We start from the raw sequence: 22,523 nt of genomic DNA, 5'->3' as shown, positions 1-22,523 counted from the left end.
TTTATTTTGTTTTTATATTTCATATACAGGTCTCAGAAAAACGATTTGAACTTATACCTTTACCTTTACCTTTACCATTACCTTTACCTTTACCATTACCTTTACCATTACCATTACCATTACCTTTACCATTACCTTTACCTTTAGCATTACCATTACCTTTACCTTTACCATTACCTTTACCTTTACCTTTACCTTTACCTTTACCTTTAGGAAAACCAAACAATATTTTATGTATCTGAATACATATTTGATTTGATTTATTTATCCTTTATTTAACGCGGCAAGTCAGTTAAGAACAAATTCTTATTTACAATGACAGCCTACCAAAAGGCCTCCTGCGGGGACGGGGGCCTGGGATTAAAATAAATAAATAAATACAATATAAACAACATAGAAGTTATTTGAATAAATGTAAATAATAACAAATATTTGATCGCTGCCAAATATTTGCTGGAAGAACCAAAAAACGAAAACAGTTAGTTTGAATTAGTCTAAATATATATGATTATTTTAACACACTGGAGCACTCTCAGATACTAATATACCATAAAGCCTACAATTAAATACATGAGGGATATAGAATCAACATAGTCATTTTTAAACTGCCAAAGTGGTCTAACAAATATATATACATTTACAATGAGTGAGCTATAAAACACGACATCCGGTTCCTATAGAAGTAACTTTGTATCTTTGTGATTATGACAACAGCGTCATTGTTGTAAAGAGAACACAGAACGTTGGAAATGTCTTTATAATGACATCATAATGGAGTCATTACATAACGTGGAATAAGGAAGCATCACTATTCCTTCTGTACAGTAGTTCAGCTCATCGCTATGCAATTCAAATGCAATTACCCCCAAATATTAGGTAACAATATGCTGCTCTAAAACAAGCCATTACAGTTTGTGACGACCCTCCCACTCTGTCTGCCGTATTCTGTCTTTGTTCTTGTTTCCTTATTAGGATGCCGGTGGGCGGAGTTGGGAGGGTCGTCAGCTTCATGGGAAACACCTGGGCCAGGGTGTCTCCCAGGATAAATAGACCTCTTCCACATTCATGGAGGAGACTCTCTCCATGCAGACACACCTGGGCCCGGGTGTCTCCCAGGATAAATAGACCTCTTCCACATTCATGGAGGAGACTCTCTCCATGCAGACACACCTGGGCCCGGGTGTCTCCCAGGATAAATAGACCTCTTCCACATTCATGGAGGAGACTCTCTCCATGCAGACACACCTGGGCCAGGTGTCTCCCAGGATAAATAGACCTCTTCCACGTTCATGGAGGAGACTCTCTCCATGCAGACACCTTTGTAGATTGTGTTGTGGTTCTTGGTGGCCTTTTGTTTGTTTGCTTTGGCACCTTTCAACACCCTGCATTATCACATTCATGCAAAACACTCACTTACACTACTGATTACTGATTACACACACCATTGTATATTTTCCTTAGTTGCTTTAGTTAATAAATATATATTTTGTTACTCCTTATCTCCACGTTGTCTCCCTTTGTTACAGGCTTTGAGCCGGTTCGTGACAAGTTGTATTACACAGGCACCAGAACAGTTTATTGTGTTATTAAGTGTTATCGCGAACAGTAACCAAATATGACTATTAAGTGTCGAAAAGAAACTAAAACATCCCAAAATCTGTCGTCTTGAATCAACTACAGCCAAGGTAGGTGGATAAGCAGGTTCGTTCGTGTTCCTAGTAAACTGTCCCTTTTGAAGGGATACTTGGGGATTTTGGGCAATGAGGTCCTTTATCTACTGACCCAGAATCAGATGAACTTGTGGACACAAAATATTTATGTCTGCGTGCAGTGTGAAGGATGTTGCTAACTAGCGTTAGCGCAATGGCTAGAAGTCTATGGGTATCTGCTAATACCCATACACTCCCAACCATTGCGCTAATGCTAGTTAGCATTGGCTCACGAAACTATCCACCAACTTCCCCATAGTTTTAATAAGTAGTCACTTCCTGAAATCTGTATTCAAAGTTTTAAAAAGTCACCTCCAAAGTGGCTATTTGTTCCCCAATCATTCCAAAGCAGTTAAAGGGAATGGGGCGCCATTTGGGACAAACAGAGTGGGGAGTATAATATTCAGACCCAGGTCTAAGAGATGGAACAGGCTGGGCACTAACAGAGTGGGGTGTATAATATTCAGACCCAGGTCTAAGAGATGGAACAGTCTGGGACAGAGTGGTGAGTATAATATCCAGACCCAGGTCTAAGAGACTGAACAGGCTGGGACTAACAGAGTGGGGAGTATAATATTCAGACCCAGGTCTAAGAGATGGAACAGGCTGGGACAAACAGAGTGGGGAGTATAATATCCAGACCCAGGTCTAAGAGACTGAACAGGCTGGGACTAACAGAGTGGGGAGTATAATATTCAGACCCAGGTCTAAGAGACTGAACAGGCTGGGACTAACAGAGTGGGGAGTATAATATTCAGACCCAGGTCTAAGAGATGGAACAGGCTGGGACTAACAGAGTGGGGAGTATAATATTCAGTCCCAGGTCTAAGAGATGGAACAGGCTGGGACTAACAGAGTGGGGTGTATAATATTCAGACCCAGGTCTAAGAGATGGAACAGTCTGGGACAGAGTGGTGAGTATAATATCCAGACCCAGGTCTAAGAGACTGAACAGGCTGGGACTAACAGAGTGGGGAGTATAATATCCAGACCCAGGTCTAAGAGACTGAACAGGCTGGGACAAACAGAGTGGGGAGTATAATATTCAGACCCAGGTCTAAGAGATGGAACAGGCTGGGACTAACAGAGTGGGGAGTATAATATTCAGACCCAGGTCTAAGAGATGGAACAGGCTGGGCACTAACAGAGTGGGGAGTATAATATTCAGACCCAGGTCTAAGAGATGGAACAGGCTGGGACTAACAGAGTGGGGAGTATAATATTCAGACCCAGGTCTAAGAGATGGAACAGGCTGGGACTAACAGAGTGGGGAGTATAATATCCAGACCCAGGTCTAAGAGATGGAACAGTCTGGGACAGAGTGGTGAGTATAATATCCAGACCCAGGTCTAAGAGATGGAACAGGCTGGGACTAATAGAGTGGGGTGTATAATATTCAGACCCAGGTCTAAGAGATGGAACAGGCTGGGACTAACAGAGTGGGGTGTATAATATTCAGACCCAGGTCTAAGAGATGGAACAGGCTGGGACAGAGTGGGGAGTATAATATCCAGACCCAGGTCTAAGAGATGGAACAGGCTGGGACAAACAGAGTGGGGAGTATAATATTCAGACCCAGGTCTAAGAGATGGAACAGGCTGGGACAAACAGAGTGGGGAGTATAATATCCAGACCCAGGTCTAAGAGACTGAACAGGCTGGGACTAACAGAGTGGGGAGTATAATATTCAGACCCGGGTCTAAGAGATGGAACAGGCTGGGACAAACAGAGTGGGGAGTATAATATCCAGACCCAGGTCTAAGAGATGGAACAGGCTGGGACTAACAGAGTGGGGAGTATAATATTCAGACCCAGGTCTAAGAGATGGAACAGGCTGGGACTAACAGAGTGGGGAGTATAATATCCAGACCCAGATCTAAGAGACTGAACAGGCTGGGACTAACAGAGTGGGGAGTATAATATTCAGACCCAGGTCTAAGAGATGGAACAGGCTGGGACTAACAGAGTGGGGTGTATAATATTCAGACCCAGGTCTAAGAGATGGAACAGTCTGGGACAGAGTGGTGAGTATAATATCCAGACCCAGGTCTAAGAGACTGAACAGGCTGGGACTAACAGAGTGGGGAGTATAATATTCAGACCCAGGTCTAAGAGACTGAACAGGCTGGGACTAACAGAGTGGGGAGTATAATATCCAGACCCAGGTCTAAGAGATGGAACAGGCTGGGACTAACAGAGTGGGGAGTATAATATTCAGACCCAGGTCTAAGAGATGGAACAGGCTGGGCACTAACAGAGTGGGGTGTATAATATTCAGACCCAGGTCTAAGAGATGGAACAGTCTGGGACAGAGTGGTGAGTATAATATCCAGACCCAGGTCTAAGAGACTGAACAGGCTGGGACTAACAGAGTGGGGAGTATAATATTCAGACCCAGGTCTAAGAGATGGAACAGGCTGGGACAAACAGAGTGGGGAGTATAATATCCAGACCCAGGTCTAAGAGACTGAACAGGCTGGGACTAACAGAGTGGGGAGTATAATATTCAGACCCAGGTCTAAGAGACTGAACAGGCTGGGACTAACAGAGTGGGGAGTATAATATTCAGACCCAGGTCTAAGAGATGGAACAGGCTGGGACTAACAGAGTGGGGAGTATAATATTCAGTCCCAGGTCTAAGAGATGGAACAGGCTGGGACTAACAGAGTGGGGTGTATAATATTCAGACCCAGGTCTAAGAGATGGAACAGTCTGGGACAGAGTGGTGAGTATAATATCCAGACCCAGGTCTAAGAGACTGAACAGGCTGGGACTAACAGAGTGGGGAGTATAATATCCAGACCCAGGTCTAAGAGACTGAACAGGCTGGGACAAACAGAGTGGGGAGTATAATATTCAGACCCAGGTCTAAGAGATGGAACAGGCTGGGACTAACAGAGTGGGGAGTATAATATTCAGACCCAGGTCTAAGAGATGGAACAGGCTGGGCACTAACAGAGTGGGGAGTATAATATTCAGACCCAGGTCTAAGAGATGGAACAGGCTGGGACTAACAGAGTGGGGAGTATAATATTCAGACCCAGGTCTAAGAGATGGAACAGGCTGGGACTAACAGAGTGGGGAGTATAATATCCAGACCCAGGTCTAAGAGATGGAACAGTCTGGGACAGAGTGGTGAGTATAATATCCAGACCCAGGTCTAAGAGATGGAACAGGCTGGGACTAATAGAGTGGGGTGTATAATATTCAGACCCAGGTCTAAGAGATGGAACAGGCTGGGACTAACAGAGTGGGGTGTATAATATTCAGACCCAGGTCTAAGAGATGGAACAGGCTGGGACAGAGTGGGGAGTATAATATCCAGACCCAGGTCTAAGAGATGGAACAGGCTGGGACAAACAGAGTGGGGAGTATAATATTCAGACCCAGGTCTAAGAGATGGAACAGGCTGGGACAAACAGAGTGGGGAGTATAATATCCAGACCCAGGTCTAAGAGACTGAACAGGCTGGGACTAACAGAGTGGGGAGTATAATATTCAGACCCGGGTCTAAGAGATGGAACAGGCTGGGACAAACAGAGTGGGGAGTATAATATCCAGACCCAGGTCTAAGAGATGGAACAGGCTGGGACTAACAGAGTGGGGAGTATAATATTCAGACCCAGGTCTAAGAGATGGAACAGGCTGGGACTAACAGAGTGGGGAGTATAATATCCAGACCCAGATCTAAGAGACTGAACAGGCTGGGACTAACAGAGTGGGGAGTATAATATTCAGACCCAGGTCTAAGAGATGGAACAGGCTGGGACTAACAGAGTGGGGTGTATAATATTCAGACCCAGGTCTAAGAGATGGAACAGTCTGGGACAGAGTGGTGAGTATAATATCCAGACCCAGGTCTAAGAGACTGAACAGGCTGGGACTAACAGAGTGGGGAGTATAATATTCAGACCCAGGTCTAAGAGACTGAACAGGCTGGGACTAACAGAGTGGGGAGTATAATATCCAGACCCAGGTCTAAGAGATGGAACAGGCTGGGACTAACAGAGTGGGGAGTATAATATTCAGACCCAGGTCTAAGAGATGGAACAGGCTGGGACTAACAGAGTGGGGAGTATAATATCCAGACCCAGGTCTAAGAGATGGAACAGTCTGGGACAGAGTGGTGAGTATAATATCCAGACCCAGGTCTAAGAGATGGAACAGGCTGGGACTAATAGAGTGGGGTGTATAATATTCAGACCCAGGTCTAAGAGATGGAACAGGCTGGGACTAACAGAGTGGGGTGTATAATATTCAGACCCAGGTCTAAGAGATGGAACAGGCTGGGACAGAGTGGGGAGTATAATATCCAGACCCAGGTCTAAGAGATGGAACAGGCTGGGACAAACAGAGTGGGGAGTATAATATCCAGACCCAGGTCTAAGAGACTGAACAGGCTGGGACTAACAGAGTGGGGAGTATAATATTCAGACCCAGGTCTAAGAGATGGAACAGGCTGGGACTAACAGAGTGGGGAGTATAATATTCAGTCCCAGGTCTAAGAGATGGAACAGGCTGGGACTAACAGAGTGGGGAGTATAATATTCAGACCCAGGTCTAAGAGATGGAACAGGCTGGGACAAACAGAGTGGGGAGTATAATATCCAGACCCAGGTCTAAGAGACTGAACAGGCTGGGACTAACAGAGTGGGGAGTATAATATTCAGACCCAGGTCTAAGAGATGGAACAGGCTGGGACTAACAGAGTGGGGAGTATAATATTCAGACCCAGGTCTAAGAGATGGAACAGCCTGGGACAGAGTGGTGAGTATAATATCCAGACCCAGGTCTAAGAGATGGAACAGGCTGGGACTAACAGAGTGGGGAGTATAATATTCAGACCCAGGTCTAAGAGATGGAACAGGCTGGGACAAACAGAGTGGGGAGTATAATATCCAGACCCAGGTCTAAGAGATGGAACAGTCTGGGACAAACAGAGTGGGGAGTATAATATTCAGACCCAGGTCTAAGAGATGGAACAGTCTGGCACTAATGGTGAGTATAATATTCAGACCCAGGTCTAAGAGATGGAACAGTCTGGCACTAATGGTGAGTATAATATTCAGACCCAGGTCTAAGAGATGGAACAGTCTGGGACAGAGTGGTGAGTATAATATCCAGACCCAGGTCTAAGAGACTGAACAGGCTGGGACTAACAGAGTGGGGAGTATAATATCCAGACCCAGGTCTAAGAGATGGAACAGGCTGGGACAAACAGAGTGGGGAGTATAATATTCAGACCCAGGTCTAAGAGATGGAACAGTCTGGCACTAATGGTGAGTATAATATTCAGACCCAGGTCTAAGAGATGGAACAGTCTGGCACTAATGGTGAGTATAATATTCAGACCCAGGTCTAAGAGATGGAACAGGCTGGGACAAACAGAGTGGGGAGTATAATATTCAGACCCAGGTCTAAGAGATGGAACAGGCTGGCACTAATGGTGAGTATAATATCCAGACCCAGGTCTAAGAGATGGAACAGGCTGGGACAGAGTGGGGAGTATAATATCCAGACCCAGGTCTAAGAGATGGAACAGGCTGGGACAGAGTGGGGAGTATAATATCCAGACCCAGGTCTAAGAGATGGAACAGGCTGGGACAAACAGAGTGGGGAGTATAATATTCAGACCCAGGTCTAAGAGATGGAACAGTCTGGCACTAATGGTGAGTATAATATCCAGACCCAGGTCTAAGAGATGGAACAGTCTGGCACTAATGGTGAGTGTTCATTGGTTTGCCAACACAAACTAAAAACTGCTGTGAAATTAACTGTGATGAAACTACATTAAAACGAGCAGATAACGTGGATTATTAATTACAAAACGGACCTCGATTTAATGTGAATAAATGACTCAAAATAAATGTTGTATCGTTGGTCTGTAAATCATTTCTCCGCTCTCAATTCTGTCTGCAAATGGTTAGTACGTCATGCCCTACCCTTTAAGAGGCTACGTCCCAAACGACACCCTATGGGCCCTGGTCAATAGTAGTGCACTACACAAGGAATAGGGTGCAATTTGGGCCGCAGCATTATATTAGGGGGGGGGGGGGGGGAACAATAAGCAAAGCTGCATCTGAAATCTTATTAAAAAACTTGATGTAAGATTATTAAAAGATTAGCTTCACCTAGTTCCATCTCAGCACACTCTCTGTTTGTTTCTGTCCTGTGAACAAAGAGTCTTCAGTTTACATGGAGGCAGGAGAGGAGAGGGAGGAGAGGGAGAGGCAGGAGAGGAGAGGCAGGAGAGGAGAGGCAGGGGGAGAGGCAGGAGAGGAGAGGCAGGGGGAGAGGCAGGGGGAGAGGGAGAGGCAGGAGAGGAGAGGCAGGAGAGGAGAGGCAGGAGAGGGAGAGGCAGAGGCAGGGGGAGAGGCAGGGGGAGAGGGAGAGGCAGGAGAGGAGAGGCAGGAGAGGGAGAGGCAGGGGGAGAGGCAGGGGGAGAGGGAGAGGCAGGAGAGGAGAGGCAGGAGAGGAGAGGCAGGAGAGGCAGTAGAGGAGATGCAGGAGAGGGAGAGGAAGGAGAGGGAGAGGCAGGAGAGGGATAGGCAGGAGAGGAGAGGCAGGGGAGAGACAGATTTAATCACTCAACTGAATTGATTCACAGATTTCACACAATGAAATGGTCTACTTTTAGGAAGGTACTGAAAATAGATATTTGATCATTTCCACATCATTTATTCAATCATCGTTTCACGTTGTATGTTACAGACATGATCTTTCTGTGGTTTGTAAGTATTTAGGAAACCCACATTCTCTGATTCATTTAGCCCAACTCTCTCAGAAGAAGTAGGCTGATTATCCAGCTTCTCTCTTCATGACCTGAGTCACCTCTCCTGATCCCTTTGTGGTTTATTCCAGGGACGACACTGCCCCCCAGTGGTCTATTACAGTAACTGCAGGTTCTCAACACCAAAGGCATAGGATGAAAAAACATATTTTTTTTATTTTTTATTTAACTAGGCAAGTCAGTTAAGAACAAATTCTTATTTATAACGACGGCCTACCGGGGAAAAGTGGGTAAACTGCCTTGTTCAGGGGGGCAGAATGACACATTTATAACTTGTCAGCTTAGGGATTCGATCTAGCAACCTTTCGGTTACTGGCCCAATGCTCTAACCACTAGGCTACCTGTCTCTAACCACCAGGCTACCTGTCTCTAACCACCAGGCTACCTGTCTCTAACCACTAGGCTACCTGTCTCTAACCACTAGGCTACCTGTCTCTAACCACCAGGCTACCTGTCTCTAACCACTAGGCTACCTGTCTCTAACCACTAGGCTACCTGTCTCTAACCACTAGGCTACCTGTCTCTAACCACTAGGCTACCTGTCTCTAACCACTAGGCTACCTGTCTCTAACCACTAGGCTACCTGTCTCTAACCACTAGGCTACCTGCTCTAACCACTAGGCTACCTGCTCTAACCACTAGGCTACCTGTCTCTAACCACTAGGCTACCTGTCTCTAACCACCAGGCTACCTGCTCTAACCACTAGGCTACCTGTCTCTAACCACTAGGCTACCTATCTCTAACCACCAGGCTACCTGCTCTAACCACTAGGCTACCTGTCTCTAACCACCAGGCTACCTGCTCTAACCACTAGGCTACCTGTCTCTAACCACCAGGCTACCTGTCTCTAACCACCAGGCTACCTGTCTCTAACCACTAGGCTACCTGCTCTAACCACTAGGCTACCTGTCTCTAACCACCAGGCTACCTGCTCTAACCACTAGGCTACCTGTCTCTAACCACTAGGCTACCTGTCTCTAACCACTAGGCTACCTGTCTCTAACCACTAGGCTACCTGTCTCTAACCACTAGGCTACCTGCCCCCCCCCCCCCCCCCCAATATACCTTTATTGAACTGACTAAAGAATATGAATCCCTTATGTATAAATAAAGAGAGGTTTTGTTATGTAAAACTTCAGAATAGTGCAACTCTGTGACGTACAAATACGATCAGACACAGCAGCAAGATAACATTTGGTCACAACAACAACAAGTCATGTTTTTTCCTCAATTAAATAAAAGTCAAATTATTATTGTCAGGTTTGATGAGTTGGCGTACCCCAGAATCATGCCGTGGTAGTCTACCTCTTCTGGATCTGTCTCTTCATAATCTGATCTAGGATCAAGTCTCCCTGCTTCACGTCCGTGTTGCCACAGCCAACCACCGGACAGCTGTGGGACGGAGAAAAGGAATATGCTAATGAATCAATCTAATGTTATACTGCAACAGTTGTTTAAGTGTAAAACAAGGTGAGAAAACAGCAGGGTAGGACGGAGAGACGACATCACATCCTGATTGACAAGGTGAGAAAACAGCAGGGTAGGACAGAGAGACGACATCACATCCTGATTGAGAAGGTGCTAACAGTAACAGGGTAGTACAGAGAGACGACATCACATCCTGATTGACAAGGTGCTATAACAACAGGGTAGGACGGAGAGACGACATCACATCCTGATTGACAAGGTGAGAAAACAGCAGGGTAGGACGGAGAGACGACATCACATCCTGATTGACAAGGTGCTATAACAACAGGGTAGGACGGAGAGACGACATCACATCCTGATTGACAAGGTGCTAACAGTAACAGGGTAGGACAGAGAGACGACATCACATCCTGATTGACAAAGTGCTATAGCAACAGGGTAGGACAGAGACGACATCACATCCTGATTGACAAGGTGAGAAAACAGCAGGGTAGGAGGGAGAGACGACATCACATCCTGATTGACAAGGTGCTATAGCAACAGGGTAGGGCAGAGAGATGACGTCACATCCTGATTGACAAGGTCCTAACAGTAACAGGGTAGGACAGAGAGGCGACATCACATCCTGATTGACAAGGTACTATAACAGTAACAGGCAGACTCAAGACAACAGAGTGTAAATGAATCGACTAAACAAGACAGTAGGAGCGTCACGTCTCACCGTAACTTCTTCTTCTGGTTTTGCCGGGCCTTGATCATCCCCATAATGGCGTCCCGGTCGTAGTGGTGGTTACACTTCTTATTCTTCATTGGGTTCACCATCTCCACCTGCAGGGCCACACAACAACATGGACACAACCAGAGGCTTTATTGTCCTGTTGCCGGGCAGATTAGTTTACAATGGGAAAGACATACCTGAGGGGACAGGTTAGATACTGACAGGAGGAGTAGAGACCAACCTGAGGGGACAGGTTAGATACTGACAGGATGAGTAGAGACCAACCTGAGGGGACAGGTTAGATACTGACAGGAGGAGGAGAGACCAACCTGAGGGGACAGGTTAGATACTGACAGGAGGAGAGAGACCAACCTGATGGGACAGGTTAGATACTGACAGGAGGAGTAGAGACCAACCTGAGTCAGGGGACAGGTTAGATACTGACAGGAGGAGTAGAGACGAACCTGAGTCAGGGGACAGGTTAGATACTGACAGGAGGAGTAGAGACCAACCTGAGTCAGGGGACAGGTTAAATACTGACAGGAGGAGAGAGACCAACCTGAGTCAGGGGACAGGTTAGTTACTGACAGGAGGAGAGAGACCAACCTGAGTCAGGGGACAGGTTAGTTACTGACAGGAGGAGTAGAGACCAACCTGAGTCAGGGGACAGGTTAGATACTGAGACCAACCTGAGTCAGGGGACAGGTTAGATACTGAGACCAACCTGAGTCAGGGGACAGGTTAGTTACTGACAGGAGGAGTAGAGACCAACCTGAGTCAGGGGACAGGTTAGATACTGACAGGAGGAGTAGAGACCAACCTGAGTCAGGGGACAGGTTAGTTACTGACAGGAGGAGAGAGACCAACCTGAGTCAGGGGACAGGTTAGATACTGAGACCAACCTGAGTCAGGGGACAGGTTAGCTACTGACAGGAGGAGTAGAGACCAACCTGAGTCAGGGGACAGGTTAGATACTGAGACCAACCTGAGTGATGGGACAGGTTAGATACTGACAGGAGGAGTAGAGACCAACCTGAGTCAGGGGACAGGTGAAGTTAACCTCACTCTGCGTCACAGCAACATCCTCATCCGGCTCCTCCTCCATATTCTCTGCTGCCTCAGGGTTCACTGATGGAGACAGAACATACACACAAGACAGGTTAACCAGTCACCATGTGGGACATGCTGCTAGTCTACATACAACTATGCATCAAAGCTGGGACCGAGAGACTGAACAACAGCTTCTATCTCAAGGCCATCAGACTGTTAAACAGCCACCACTAACATTGAGTGGCTGCTGCCAACACACTGACACTGTCACTGACTCAACTCCAGCCACTTTAATAATGGGAATTGATGGGAAATGATGTAAATATATCACTAGCCACTTTAAACAATGCTACCTTATATAATGTTACTTACCCTACATTATTCATCTCATATGCATACGTAGATACTGCACTCTATATCATCGACTGCATCCTTATGTAATACATGTATCACTAGCCACTTTAACTATGCCACTTGGTTTACATACTCATCTCATATGTATATACTGCACTCGATATCATCTACTGTATCTTGCCTATGCTGCTCTGTACCATCACTCATTCATATATCTTTATGTACATATTCTTTATCCCCTTACACTGTGTATAAGACAGTAGTTTTGGAATTGTTAGTTAGATTACTTGTTGGTTATTACTGCATTGTCGGAACTAGAAGCACAAGCATTTCGCTACACTCGCATTAACATCTGCTAACCGTATGTATGTGACCAAATAACATTAGATTTGATTTGATTTGAACTAGTGTGTGTGTGTGTGTGTGTGTGTGTGTGTGTGTGTGTGTCTCACCTGTTTTGAGTACGTTTCTGACGTTCTCCTTAAAGCTGACCAGCTTGACGTGGTTCTGTAGCTCTCCCTCAGACAGACTGCCGTGTGTCTCAGTGAACTTCTCCTTCACCAGAGACTTCAGTCTGAACATGGCCTCGGGCTCCTGGTTCCTCACCTGGAGAACAGGAGGAAGTTAACATCAGACAGGTGCTGGGGGGGCAGACAGGAGCTCTGGGGGGGGGCAGACAGGTGCTCTAGGGGGGGCAGACAGGTGGTCTAGGGGGGGCAGACAGGTGGTCTAGGGGGGGCAGACAGGTGGTCTAGGGGGGGCAGACAGGTGCTCTAGGGGGGGGCAGACAGGTGCTCTAGGGGGGGGCAGACAGGTGCTCTAGGGGGGGCAGACAGGTGCTCAGACAGGTGGTCTAGGGGGGGGCAGACAGGGGCTCTGGGGGGGGAAGACAGGTGGTCTAGGGGGGGCAGACAGGTGCTCTGGGGGGGGCAGACAGGTGGTCTAGGGGGGGAGGACAGGTGGTCTAGAGGGGGGCAGACAGGTGCTCTAGGGGGGGGCAGACAGGTGCTCTAGGGGGGGGCAGACAGGTGCTCTAGGGGGGGGCAGACAGGTGGTCTAGGGGGGGCAGACAGGTGCTCTGGGGGGGGAAGACAGGTGGTCTAGGGGGGGCAGACAGGTGCTCTGGGGGGGGCAGACAGGTGCTCTGGGGGGGCAGACAGGTGGTCTAGGGGGGCAGACAGGTGGTCTAGAGGGGGGCAGACAGGTGCTCTAGGGGGGGGCAGACAGGTGCTCTAGGGGGGGGCAGACAGGTGCTCAGACAGGTGGTCTAGGGGGGGCAGACAGGTGCTCTGGGGGGGGAAGACAGGTGGTCTAGGGGGGGCAGACAGGTGCTCTGGGGGGGGCAGACAGGTGCTCTGGGGGGGCAGACAGGTGGTCTAGGGGGGAGGACAGGTGGTCTAGAGGGGGGCAGACAGGTGCTCTAGGGGGGGGCAGACAGGTGCTCTAGGGGGGGGCAGACAGGTGCTCAGACAGGTGGTCTAGGGGGGGAAGACAGGTGGTCTGGGAGGGGCAGACAGGTGGTCTGGGGGGGGCAGACAGGTGGTCTAGGGGGGGGCAGACAGGTGGTCTAGGGGGGGGCAGACAGGTGGTCTAGGGGGGGGCAGGCAGGTGGTCTAGGGGGGGCAGACAGGTGCTCTAGGGGGGGGCAGACAGGTGCTCTGGGGGGGGCAGACAGGTGCTCAGACAGGTGGTCTAGGGGGGGGCAGACAGGTGCTCTGGGGGGGGAAGACAGGTGGTCTAGGGGGGGCAGACAGGTGCTCTGGGGGGGGCAGACAGGTGCTCTGGGGGGGCAGACAGGTGGTCTAGGGGGGGAGGACAGGTGGTCTAGGGGGGGGCAGACAGGTGCTCTAGGGGGGGCAGACAGGTGCTCTAGGGGGGGGCAGACAGGTGCTCAGACAGGTGGTCTAGGGGGAGCAGACAGGTGGTCTGGGGGGGGCAGACAGGTGGTCTAGGGGGGGGCAGACAGGTGGTCTAGGGGGGGGCAGACAGGTGCTCTGGGGGGGGCAGACAGGTGCTCTGGGGGGGGCAGACAGGTGGTCTAGAGGGGGGCAGACAGGTGGTCTAGGGGGGGCAGACAGGTGGTCTAGGTGGGGGCAGACAGGTGGTCTGGGGGGGGCAGACAGGTGGTCTGGGGGGGCAGACAGGTGGTCTAGGGGGGGGGGAAGACAGGTGGTCTAGGGGGGGCAGACAGGTGGTCTAGGGGGGGGGCAGACAGGTGGTCTAGGGGGGGGCAGACAGGTGCTCAGACAGGTGCTCTAGGGGGGGCAGACAGGTGGTCTAGGGGGGGGCAGACAGGTGGGCTAGGGGGGGGCAGACAGGTGCTCTGGGGGGGGGGCAGACAGGTGCTCTGGGGGGGGGGCAGACAGGTGGTCTAGAGGGGGCAGACAGGTGCTCTGGGGGGGGCAGACAGGTGGTCTAGGGGGGGCAGACAGGTGGTCTAGGGGGGGCAGACAGGTGGTCTAGGGGGGGCAGACAGGTGGTCTAGGGGGGGCAGACAGGTGGTCTAGGGGGGGCAGACAGGTGCTCTAGGGGGGGCAGACAGGTGCTCAGACAGGTGGTCTAGGGGGGGGGGCAGACAGGTGGTCTGGGGGGGGCAGACAGGTGGTCTAGGGGGGGGCAGACAGGTGGTCTAGGGGGGGGCAGACAGGTGGTCTAGGGGGGGGCAGACAGGTGGTCTAGGGGGGGGCAGACAGGTGGTCTAGGGGGGTGGGCAGACAGGTGGTCTAGGGGGGGCAGACAGGTGGTCTAGGGGGGGGGGGGGGGGGGCACGAAGAATTTCATATATAGACACGATCAGTTAGTCCCTCTCTGTTTCAGACGATCAGTTAGTCCCTCTGTTTCAGACGATCAGTCAGTCCCTCTCTGTTTCAGACGATCAGTTAGTCCCACCCCGTTTCAGACGATCAGTTAGTCCCACCCCGTTTCAGACGATCAGTTAGCCCCACCCCGTTTCAGACGATCAGTTAGCCCCACCCCGTTTCAGACGATCAGTTAGCCCCACCCCGTTTCAGACGATCAGTTAGCCCCACCCCGTTTCAGGCGATCAGTTAGCCCCTCCCCGTTTCAGACGATCAGTTAGCCCCTCCCCGTCTCAGACGATCAGTTAGCCCCTCCCCGTTTCAGACGATCAGTTAGCCCCTCCCCGTATCAGACGATCAGTTAGCCCCCCCCCCGTTTCAGACGATCAGTTAGTCCCCCCCCCGTTTCAGACGATCAGTTAGTCCCTCCCCGTTTCAGACGATCAGTTAGTCCCTCCCTGTTTCAGACGATCAGTTAGTCCCTCCCTGTTTCAGACGATCAGTTAGTCCCTCCCTGTTTCAGATGATCAGTTAGTCCCTCCCTGTTTCAGACCGCTTCGATAAGTCTGGTGCCAAAGGAATACGACCTGGGTGTTATAGAGCCCCACTGTGGAGGTGGTGTCATAATACCCATAAAACCTAGCGGCTCAAAACAGGGAAATGGTTCCAATCGTTTTTCCACCATTCATTTGTCCCCCCTATAGGGGATAAGGGCTGTGTTTGTTGTAGTTTACCCCGGTGTGACATATTAATAACCATGTAAATCTCTCCAGGACAAGGTGACTATTATCAATATATCTCCAGGACAAGGTGACTATTATCAATATATCTCTAGGACAAGGTGACTATTATCAATATATCTCTAGGACAAGGTGACTATTATCAATATATCTCTAGGACAAGGTGACTATTATCAATATATCTCTAGGACAAGGTGACTATTATCAATATATCTCTAGGACAAGGTGACTATTATCAATATATCTCTAGGACAAGGTGACTATTATCAATATATCTCTAGGACAAGGTGACTATTATCAATATATCTCTAGGACAAGGTGACTATTATCAATATATCTCTAGGACAAGGTGACTATTATCAATATATCTCTAGGACAAGGTGACTATTATCAATATATCTCTAGGACAAGGTGACTATTATCAATATATCTCTAGGACAAGGTGACTATTATCAATATATCTCCAGGACAAGGTGACTTTTATCAATATATCTCTAGGACAAGGTGACTATTATCAATATATCTCTAGGACAAGGTGACTTATCAATATATCTCTAGGACAAGGTGACTATTATCAATATATCTCTAGGACAATGTGACTTTTATCAATATATCTCTAGGACAAGGTGACTATTATCAATATATCTCTAGGACAAGGTGACTATTATCAATATATCTCTAGGACAAGGTGACTATTATCAATATATCTCTAGGACAAGGTGACTTTTATCAATTTGACAGGTCATCTATTGACTGGTTTAGTTTAATACCATGACTAGGTAAATAGATCATCTATTGTCTATAATGACACCATTACAGGACTAGGTAAATAGATCATCTATTGTCTATAATGACACCATTACAGGACTAGGTAAATATATCATCTATTGACTGGTTTAGTCTAATACCATGACTAGGTAAATAGATCATCTATTGACTGGTTTAGTTGAATAACATGACTAGGTAAATATATCATCTATTGTCTGGTTTAGTTTAATGACATGACTAGGTAAATAGATCATCTATTGACTGGTTTAGTTGAATAACATGACTAGGTAAATAGATCATCTATTGTCTGGTTTAGTTGAATAACATGACTAGGTAAATAGATCATCTATTGTCTGGTTTAGTTTAATACCACCATTACATGACTAGTATCACTGGAAAGTGACATTCTGAGTGATAACGTAGAGGATTGTAATTCCTTATCCAACAGCGACAGTAGGCTACACACTGCCGTTTGAGGATCCACACTGATCTCCAGAATACATCCGACAGAAAATGAACTTTGACCCCTGTAGTTCAGTACTTCACCTCTGCAGTGACACAGTTCACCACCTCAACGAAGCAGTTGATCTCCTGGTCCAGTTTGGCACACTCCAGCATCATCACCTCCAGCTTCTTCAGGACTGCATCATTCTCAGTTCCTGTAATAATCATCATCATACAAAATTATTCTTATCTCTGTATACTGTTGTTATGGTGACACAAGCTTCCAAATGGTAGACAGCATTCCATAGCTCTATATACTGTTGTTATGGTGACACAAGCTTCCAAATGGTAGACAGCATTCCATAGCTCTAAATACTGTTGTTATGGTGACACAAGCTTCCAAATGGTAGACAGCATTCCATAGCTCTGTATAGTAGAAAATGTGTCCAACTAGCCTGCTGGCTAGTGCTTTTCAGACCGAGCTAGTAGAAAATGTGTCCAACTAGCCTGCTGGCTAGTGCTTTTCAGACCGAGCTAGTAGAAAATGTGTCCAACTAGCCTGCTGGCTAGTGCTTTTCAGACCGAGCTAGTAGAAAATGTGTCCAACTAGCCTGCTGGCTAGTGCTTTTCAGACCGAGCTAGTAGAAAATGTGTCCAGCTAGCCTGCTGGCTAGTGCTTTTCAGACCGAGCTAGTAGAAAATGTGTCCAACTAGCCTGCTGGCTAGTGCTTTTCAGACCGAGCTAGTAGAAAATGTGTCCAACTAGCCTGCTGGCTAGTGCTTTTCAGACCGAGCTAGTAGAAAATGTGTCCAACTAGCCTGCTGGCTAGAGAGATTTAATATTTTCAAATATCACACAGCACATATTTTTGACCTGGGCTCGTAAAAACGTCAATATACCAAAATCCTCAAGTTACATCCTTGTGTGAACCGCTCCACTTCCTAGTCAGACAGTCAGACAGTCAGTCAGACAGTCAGTCAGTCAGTCAGACAGTCAGTCAGACAGTCCTTCAGTCAGACAGACAGTCAGTCAGTCAGTCAGTCCTTCAGTCAGTCAGACAGTCAGTCAGTCAGTCAGTCCTTCAGTCAGACAGACAGTCAGTCAGTCAGTCAGTCCTTCAGTCAGACAGACAGTCAGTCAGACAGTCCTTCAGTCAGACAGTCAGTCAGTCAGACAGTCAGTCAGTCAGTCAGTCCTTCAGTCAGACAGACAGTCAGTCAGTCAGTCAGTCCTTCAGTCAGACAGACAGTCAGTCAGTCAGTCAGTCCTTCAGTCAGACAGACAGTCAGTCAGACAGTCCTTCAGTCAGTCCTTCAGTCAGACAGACAGTCAGTCAGTCAGTCCTTCAGTCAGACAGACAGTCAGTCAGACAGTCCTTCAGTCAGTCAGTCAGACAGACAGTCAGTCAGACAGTCAGTCCTTCAGTCAGACAGACAGTCAGTCAGTCAGTCCGTCCCATTGACTACATACACACAAAGAGCCTGTCCAGTGAGAAGGATTCGACAAAGGTATTACCAGCACAGTCAAGTGTCTCTCTGATAGAGACGTGCCACTAACCTACCTGCTGTTTCTGCCACAAGTGTCTCTCTGATAGAGACGTGCCACTAACCTACCTGCGGTTTCTGCCACAAGTGTCTCTCTGATAGAGACGTGCCACTAACCTACCTGCGGTTTCTGCCACAAGTGTCTCTCTGATAGAGACGTGCCACTAACCTACCTGCGGTTTCTGCCACAAGTGTCTCTCTGATAGAGACGTGCCACTAACCTACCTGCGGTTTCTGCCACAAGTGTCTCTCTGATAGAGACGTGCCACTAACCTACCTGCTGTTTCTGCCACAAGTGTCTCTCTGATAGTGACGTGCCACTAACCTACCTGCGGTTTCTGCCACGTCCAGTGCAACGTCGGTCACAATGTCCATCCCAGTTCCAATATCTGCCTGACATGTTTTCAGACTAGACAGTGTGGAGTGGACTGCACTCAAGGACATGTTGAAATCTAAAACATGAAAGTATCTGAAACAAGAGATGTTAAGTTGTTAGAATGTTAGGGCCCTTTGTGTTTTGGTTAATCGTGTTTGTCACGTGACATTGTGTTAAAAAAAAAAATAATTATACCAAAACACAGGGTCCTGGTTATAATGAATCAACACGATTAACCAAAACACAGGGACCTAGTTATAATGAATCAACATGATTAACCAAAACACAGGGACCTGGTTATAATGAATCAACATGATTAACCAAAACACAGGGACCTGGTTATAATGAATCAACATGATTAACCAAAACACAGGGTCCTAGTTATAATGAATCAACATGATTAACCAAAACACAGGGACCTGGTTATAATGAATCAACACGATTAACCAAAACACAGGGACCTGGTTATAATGAATCAACATGATTAACCAAAACACAGGGACCTAGTTATAATGAATCAACCAAAACACAGGGTCCTAGTTATAATGAATCAACATGATTAACCAAAACACAGGGACCTGGTTATAATGAATCAACATGATTAACCAAACACAGGGTCCTAGTTATAATGAATCAACATGATTAACCAAAACACAGGGACCTGGTTATAATGAATCAACACGATTAACCAAAACACAGGGACCTGGTTATAATGAATCAACACGATTAACCAAAACACAGGGACCTGGTTATAATGAATCAACATGATTAACCAAAACACAGGGACCTGGTTATAATGAATCAACACCATTAACCAAAACACAGGGTCCTAGATATAATGAATCAACACGATTAACCAAAACACAGGATCCTAGATATAATGAATCAACATGATTAACCAAAACACAGGGACCCTGGTTATAATGAATGAACATGATTAACCAAAACACAGGGACCTGGTTATAATGAATCAACATGATTAACCAAAACACAGGACCCTGGTTATAATGAATGAACCAAAACACAGGACCCTGGTTATAATGAATGAACCAAAACACAGGGTCCTAGTTATAATGAATCAACATGATTAACCAAAACACAGGGTCCTAGTTATAATGAATCAACATGATTAACCAAAACACAGGGACCTGGTTATAATGAATCAACATGATTAACCAAAACACAGGGTCCTAGATATAATGAATCAACACGATTAACCAAAACACAGGGACCTAGTTATAATGAATCAACCAAAACACAGGGACCGAGCTATAATGAATCAACATGATTTACCAAAACACAGGGACCTAGCTAGAATGAATCAACACGATTAACCAAAACACAGGGACCTGGTTATAATGAATCAACCAAAACACAGGGACCGAGCTATAATGAATCAACATGATTTAACAAAACACAGGGACCTGGTTATAATGAATCAACCAAAACACAGGGACCTGGTTATAATGAATCAAGCCACCCTCGGTATATTGGAGCAGATGCCAGGATGTCCAACCCTAACCCCTGGAGAACTGGTGTGCAGGTTTTTTGTTCCAGCCTTGCTCAAAACACACCTGATTCAGTTGCTCACCGAGACCTTGTGTAGTTGACTTAACGTTAGAGCAAGGTTGGAATAATAACCTGCATACGATCACAAAACAAGTTATCTGTAGCTACCTTCAGGTTGAATCCACGTATCACAAACAAGTGCACTGACTGGCTATGTTGATACCTGACCAGCCGGTTAACGTTACGCTATAATCACTAACTATGGGCGGCTGAGCAAGCGTGCCAATAAATAGCTCGCTAACCTCACGACTTTCCTCGCTGGGATGGTTTTTACAGGTTGTAGACGTGTTGTTTAATGTGTTGGTGTCTAAATAAGAGAAAATACTAAACAACTTTAGTTGCGTAAAATGACCGGGAAAAGTTTGTTCGCGTTTCCGGTTCCTCTTAAATGGTCGAATTCTTCTTCTTCTTCGATGGGGTTTAACGGCGGTTGGCATCCAATGTTAGGGGTGCATTACCGCCACCAGCTGGACGGGGTATTGAATAAGATAATAACAACATTATTGATAACTATTAATAATAATAAGAATACAATTTCGGGAAAGAGGGCAAACGATTAAATACAAAATAAAAACGTAAACAAAAAAAAACATTAATAAATATATATATATTTATTAAATCATACTTATTCAATCACAGTCCACTCCAAAATACCACCCTGCACAGGCTCAGGGGCCTGTGATGGGCTACATTAACCTATGTGGTCTAATCTCGAGGCCATCCTTCCAAATCTCAACTCATAATATGTCAAGATTAGATGAGGAATATGACTTCTAGAAATGGTATATCTATACATAATGTATCATTAAGATGAGGAATATGACTTCTAGAAATGGTATATCTATACATAATGTCACTATACAGCATATAGAGGTAACCCTGTACCCACACAGACACTGGACACCAAGTCAGGTAACCCCTGTACCCACACAGACACTGGACACCAAGTCAGTTAACCCCTGTACCCACACAGACACTGGACACCAAGTCAGGTAACCCCTGTACCCACACAGACACTGGACACCAAGTCAGGTAACCCCTGTACCCACACAGACACTGGACACCAAGTCAGTTACCCCCTGTACCCACACAGACACTGGACACCAAGTCAGGTAACCCCTGTACCCACACAGACACTGGACACCAAGTCAGGTAGCCCCTGTACCCACACAGACACTGGACACCAAGTCAGTTAACCCCTGTACCCACACAGACACAGGACACCAAGTCAGGTAACCCCTGTACCCACACAGACACTGGACACCAAGTCAGTTAACCCCTGTACCCACACAGACACTGGACACCAAGTCAGTTAACCCCTGTACCCACACAGACACTGGACACCAAGTCAGTTAACCCCTGTACCCACACAGACACCAAGTCAGTTAACCCCTGTACCCACACAGACACTGGACACCAAGTCAGTTAACCCCTGTACCCACACAGACACTGGACACCAAGTCAGGTAACCCCTGTACCCACACAGACACTGGACACCAAGTCAGTTAACCCCTGTACCCACACAGACACCAAGTCAGTTAACCCCTGTACCCACACAGACACCAAGTCAGTTAACCCCTGTACCCACACAGACACTGGACACCAAGTCAGGTAACCCCTGTACCCACACAGACACTGGACACCAAGTCAGGTAACCCCTGTACCCACACAGACACTGGACACCAAGTCAGTTAACCCCTGTACCCACACAGACACTGGACACCAAGTCAGGTAACCCCTGTTCCCACACAGACACTGGACACCAAGTCAGGTAACCCCTGTACCCACACAGACACCAAGTCAGTTAACCCCTGTACCCACACAGACACTGGACACCAAGTCAGGTAACCCCTGTACCCACACAGACACTGGACACCAAGTCAGTTAACCCCTGTACCCACACAGACACTGGACACCAAGTCAGGTAACCCCTGTTCCCACACAGACACTAGACACCAAGTCAGGTAACCCCTGTACCCACACAGACACTGGACACCAAGTCAGGTAACCCCTGTTCCCACACAGACACTGGACACCAAGTCAGGTAACCCCTGTACCCACACAGACACTGGACACCAAGTCAGGTAACCCCTGTTCCCACACAGACACTGGACACCAAGTCAGGTAACCCCTGTACCCACACAGACACTGGACACCAAGTCAGTTAACGCCTGTACCCACACAGACACCAAGTCAGTTAACCCCTGTACCCACACAGACACTGGACACCAAG

At 47.4% G+C, this 22,523-nt stretch overlaps 1 protein-coding gene across 4 annotated transcripts; it reads right to left on the bottom strand.

Annotated features, from left to right (window-relative positions):
• Positions 1-8,371: 8,371 nt before the first annotated feature.
• LOC116359318 (E3 SUMO-protein ligase NSE2-like) lies at positions 8,372-20,682 on the bottom strand. 4 transcript variants are annotated; one of them, XM_031812171.1, is made up of 8 exons: positions 20,399-20,682; positions 18,675-18,814; positions 16,903-17,015; positions 12,503-12,656; positions 11,680-11,774; positions 10,650-10,756; positions 9,780-9,892; positions 8,372-8,605 (listed from the first exon to the last, which is right to left on the bottom strand). In XM_031812171.1, the coding sequence occupies exons 2-7, from the start codon at positions 18,787-18,789 to the stop codon at positions 9,802-9,804; spliced, it is 675 nt and encodes a 224-aa protein (XP_031668031.1). In that variant the 5' UTR covers positions 18,790-18,814; positions 20,399-20,682; the 3' UTR covers positions 8,372-8,605; positions 9,780-9,801. The 4 variants fall into 4 exon arrangements, with proteins under 4 accessions (XP_031668031.1, XP_031668030.1, XP_031668028.1 ...); XM_031812170.1 differs by having other exon boundaries at positions 8,372-8,614; positions 20,533-20,682; XM_031812168.1 differs by having other exon boundaries at positions 20,533-20,682.
• Positions 20,683-22,523: the final 1,841 nt, after the last annotated feature.

This window comes from Oncorhynchus kisutch, unplaced genomic scaffold (assembly GCF_002021735.2).
Source record: "Oncorhynchus kisutch isolate 150728-3 unplaced genomic scaffold, Okis_V2 Okis02a-Okis13b_hom, whole genome shotgun sequence".
Classification (NCBI taxonomy): Eukaryota; Metazoa; Chordata; class Actinopteri; order Salmoniformes; family Salmonidae; genus Oncorhynchus; species Oncorhynchus kisutch.
Note: the sequence above shows the minus strand (reverse complement) of the source record. Positions and strands in the feature narration are given on the sequence as shown.

Excerpts from the sequence above, each read along its gene's own strand:
- LOC116359318 (XM_031812171.1), bottom strand. The coding sequence starts at position 18,789 with ATGTCCTTGAGTGCAGTCCACTCCACACTGTCTAGTCTGAAAACATGT. Across the intron at positions 12,657-16,902 it reads TGAACTGTGTCACTGCAGAG|GTGAGGAACCAGGAGCCCGA; the intron begins GTGAAGTACTGA and ends CCTGTTCTCCAG. Across the intron at positions 11,775-12,502 it reads CAGAAACGTACTCAAAACAG|TGAACCCTGAGGCAGCAGAG; the intron begins GTGAGACACACA and ends TGTCTCCATCAG.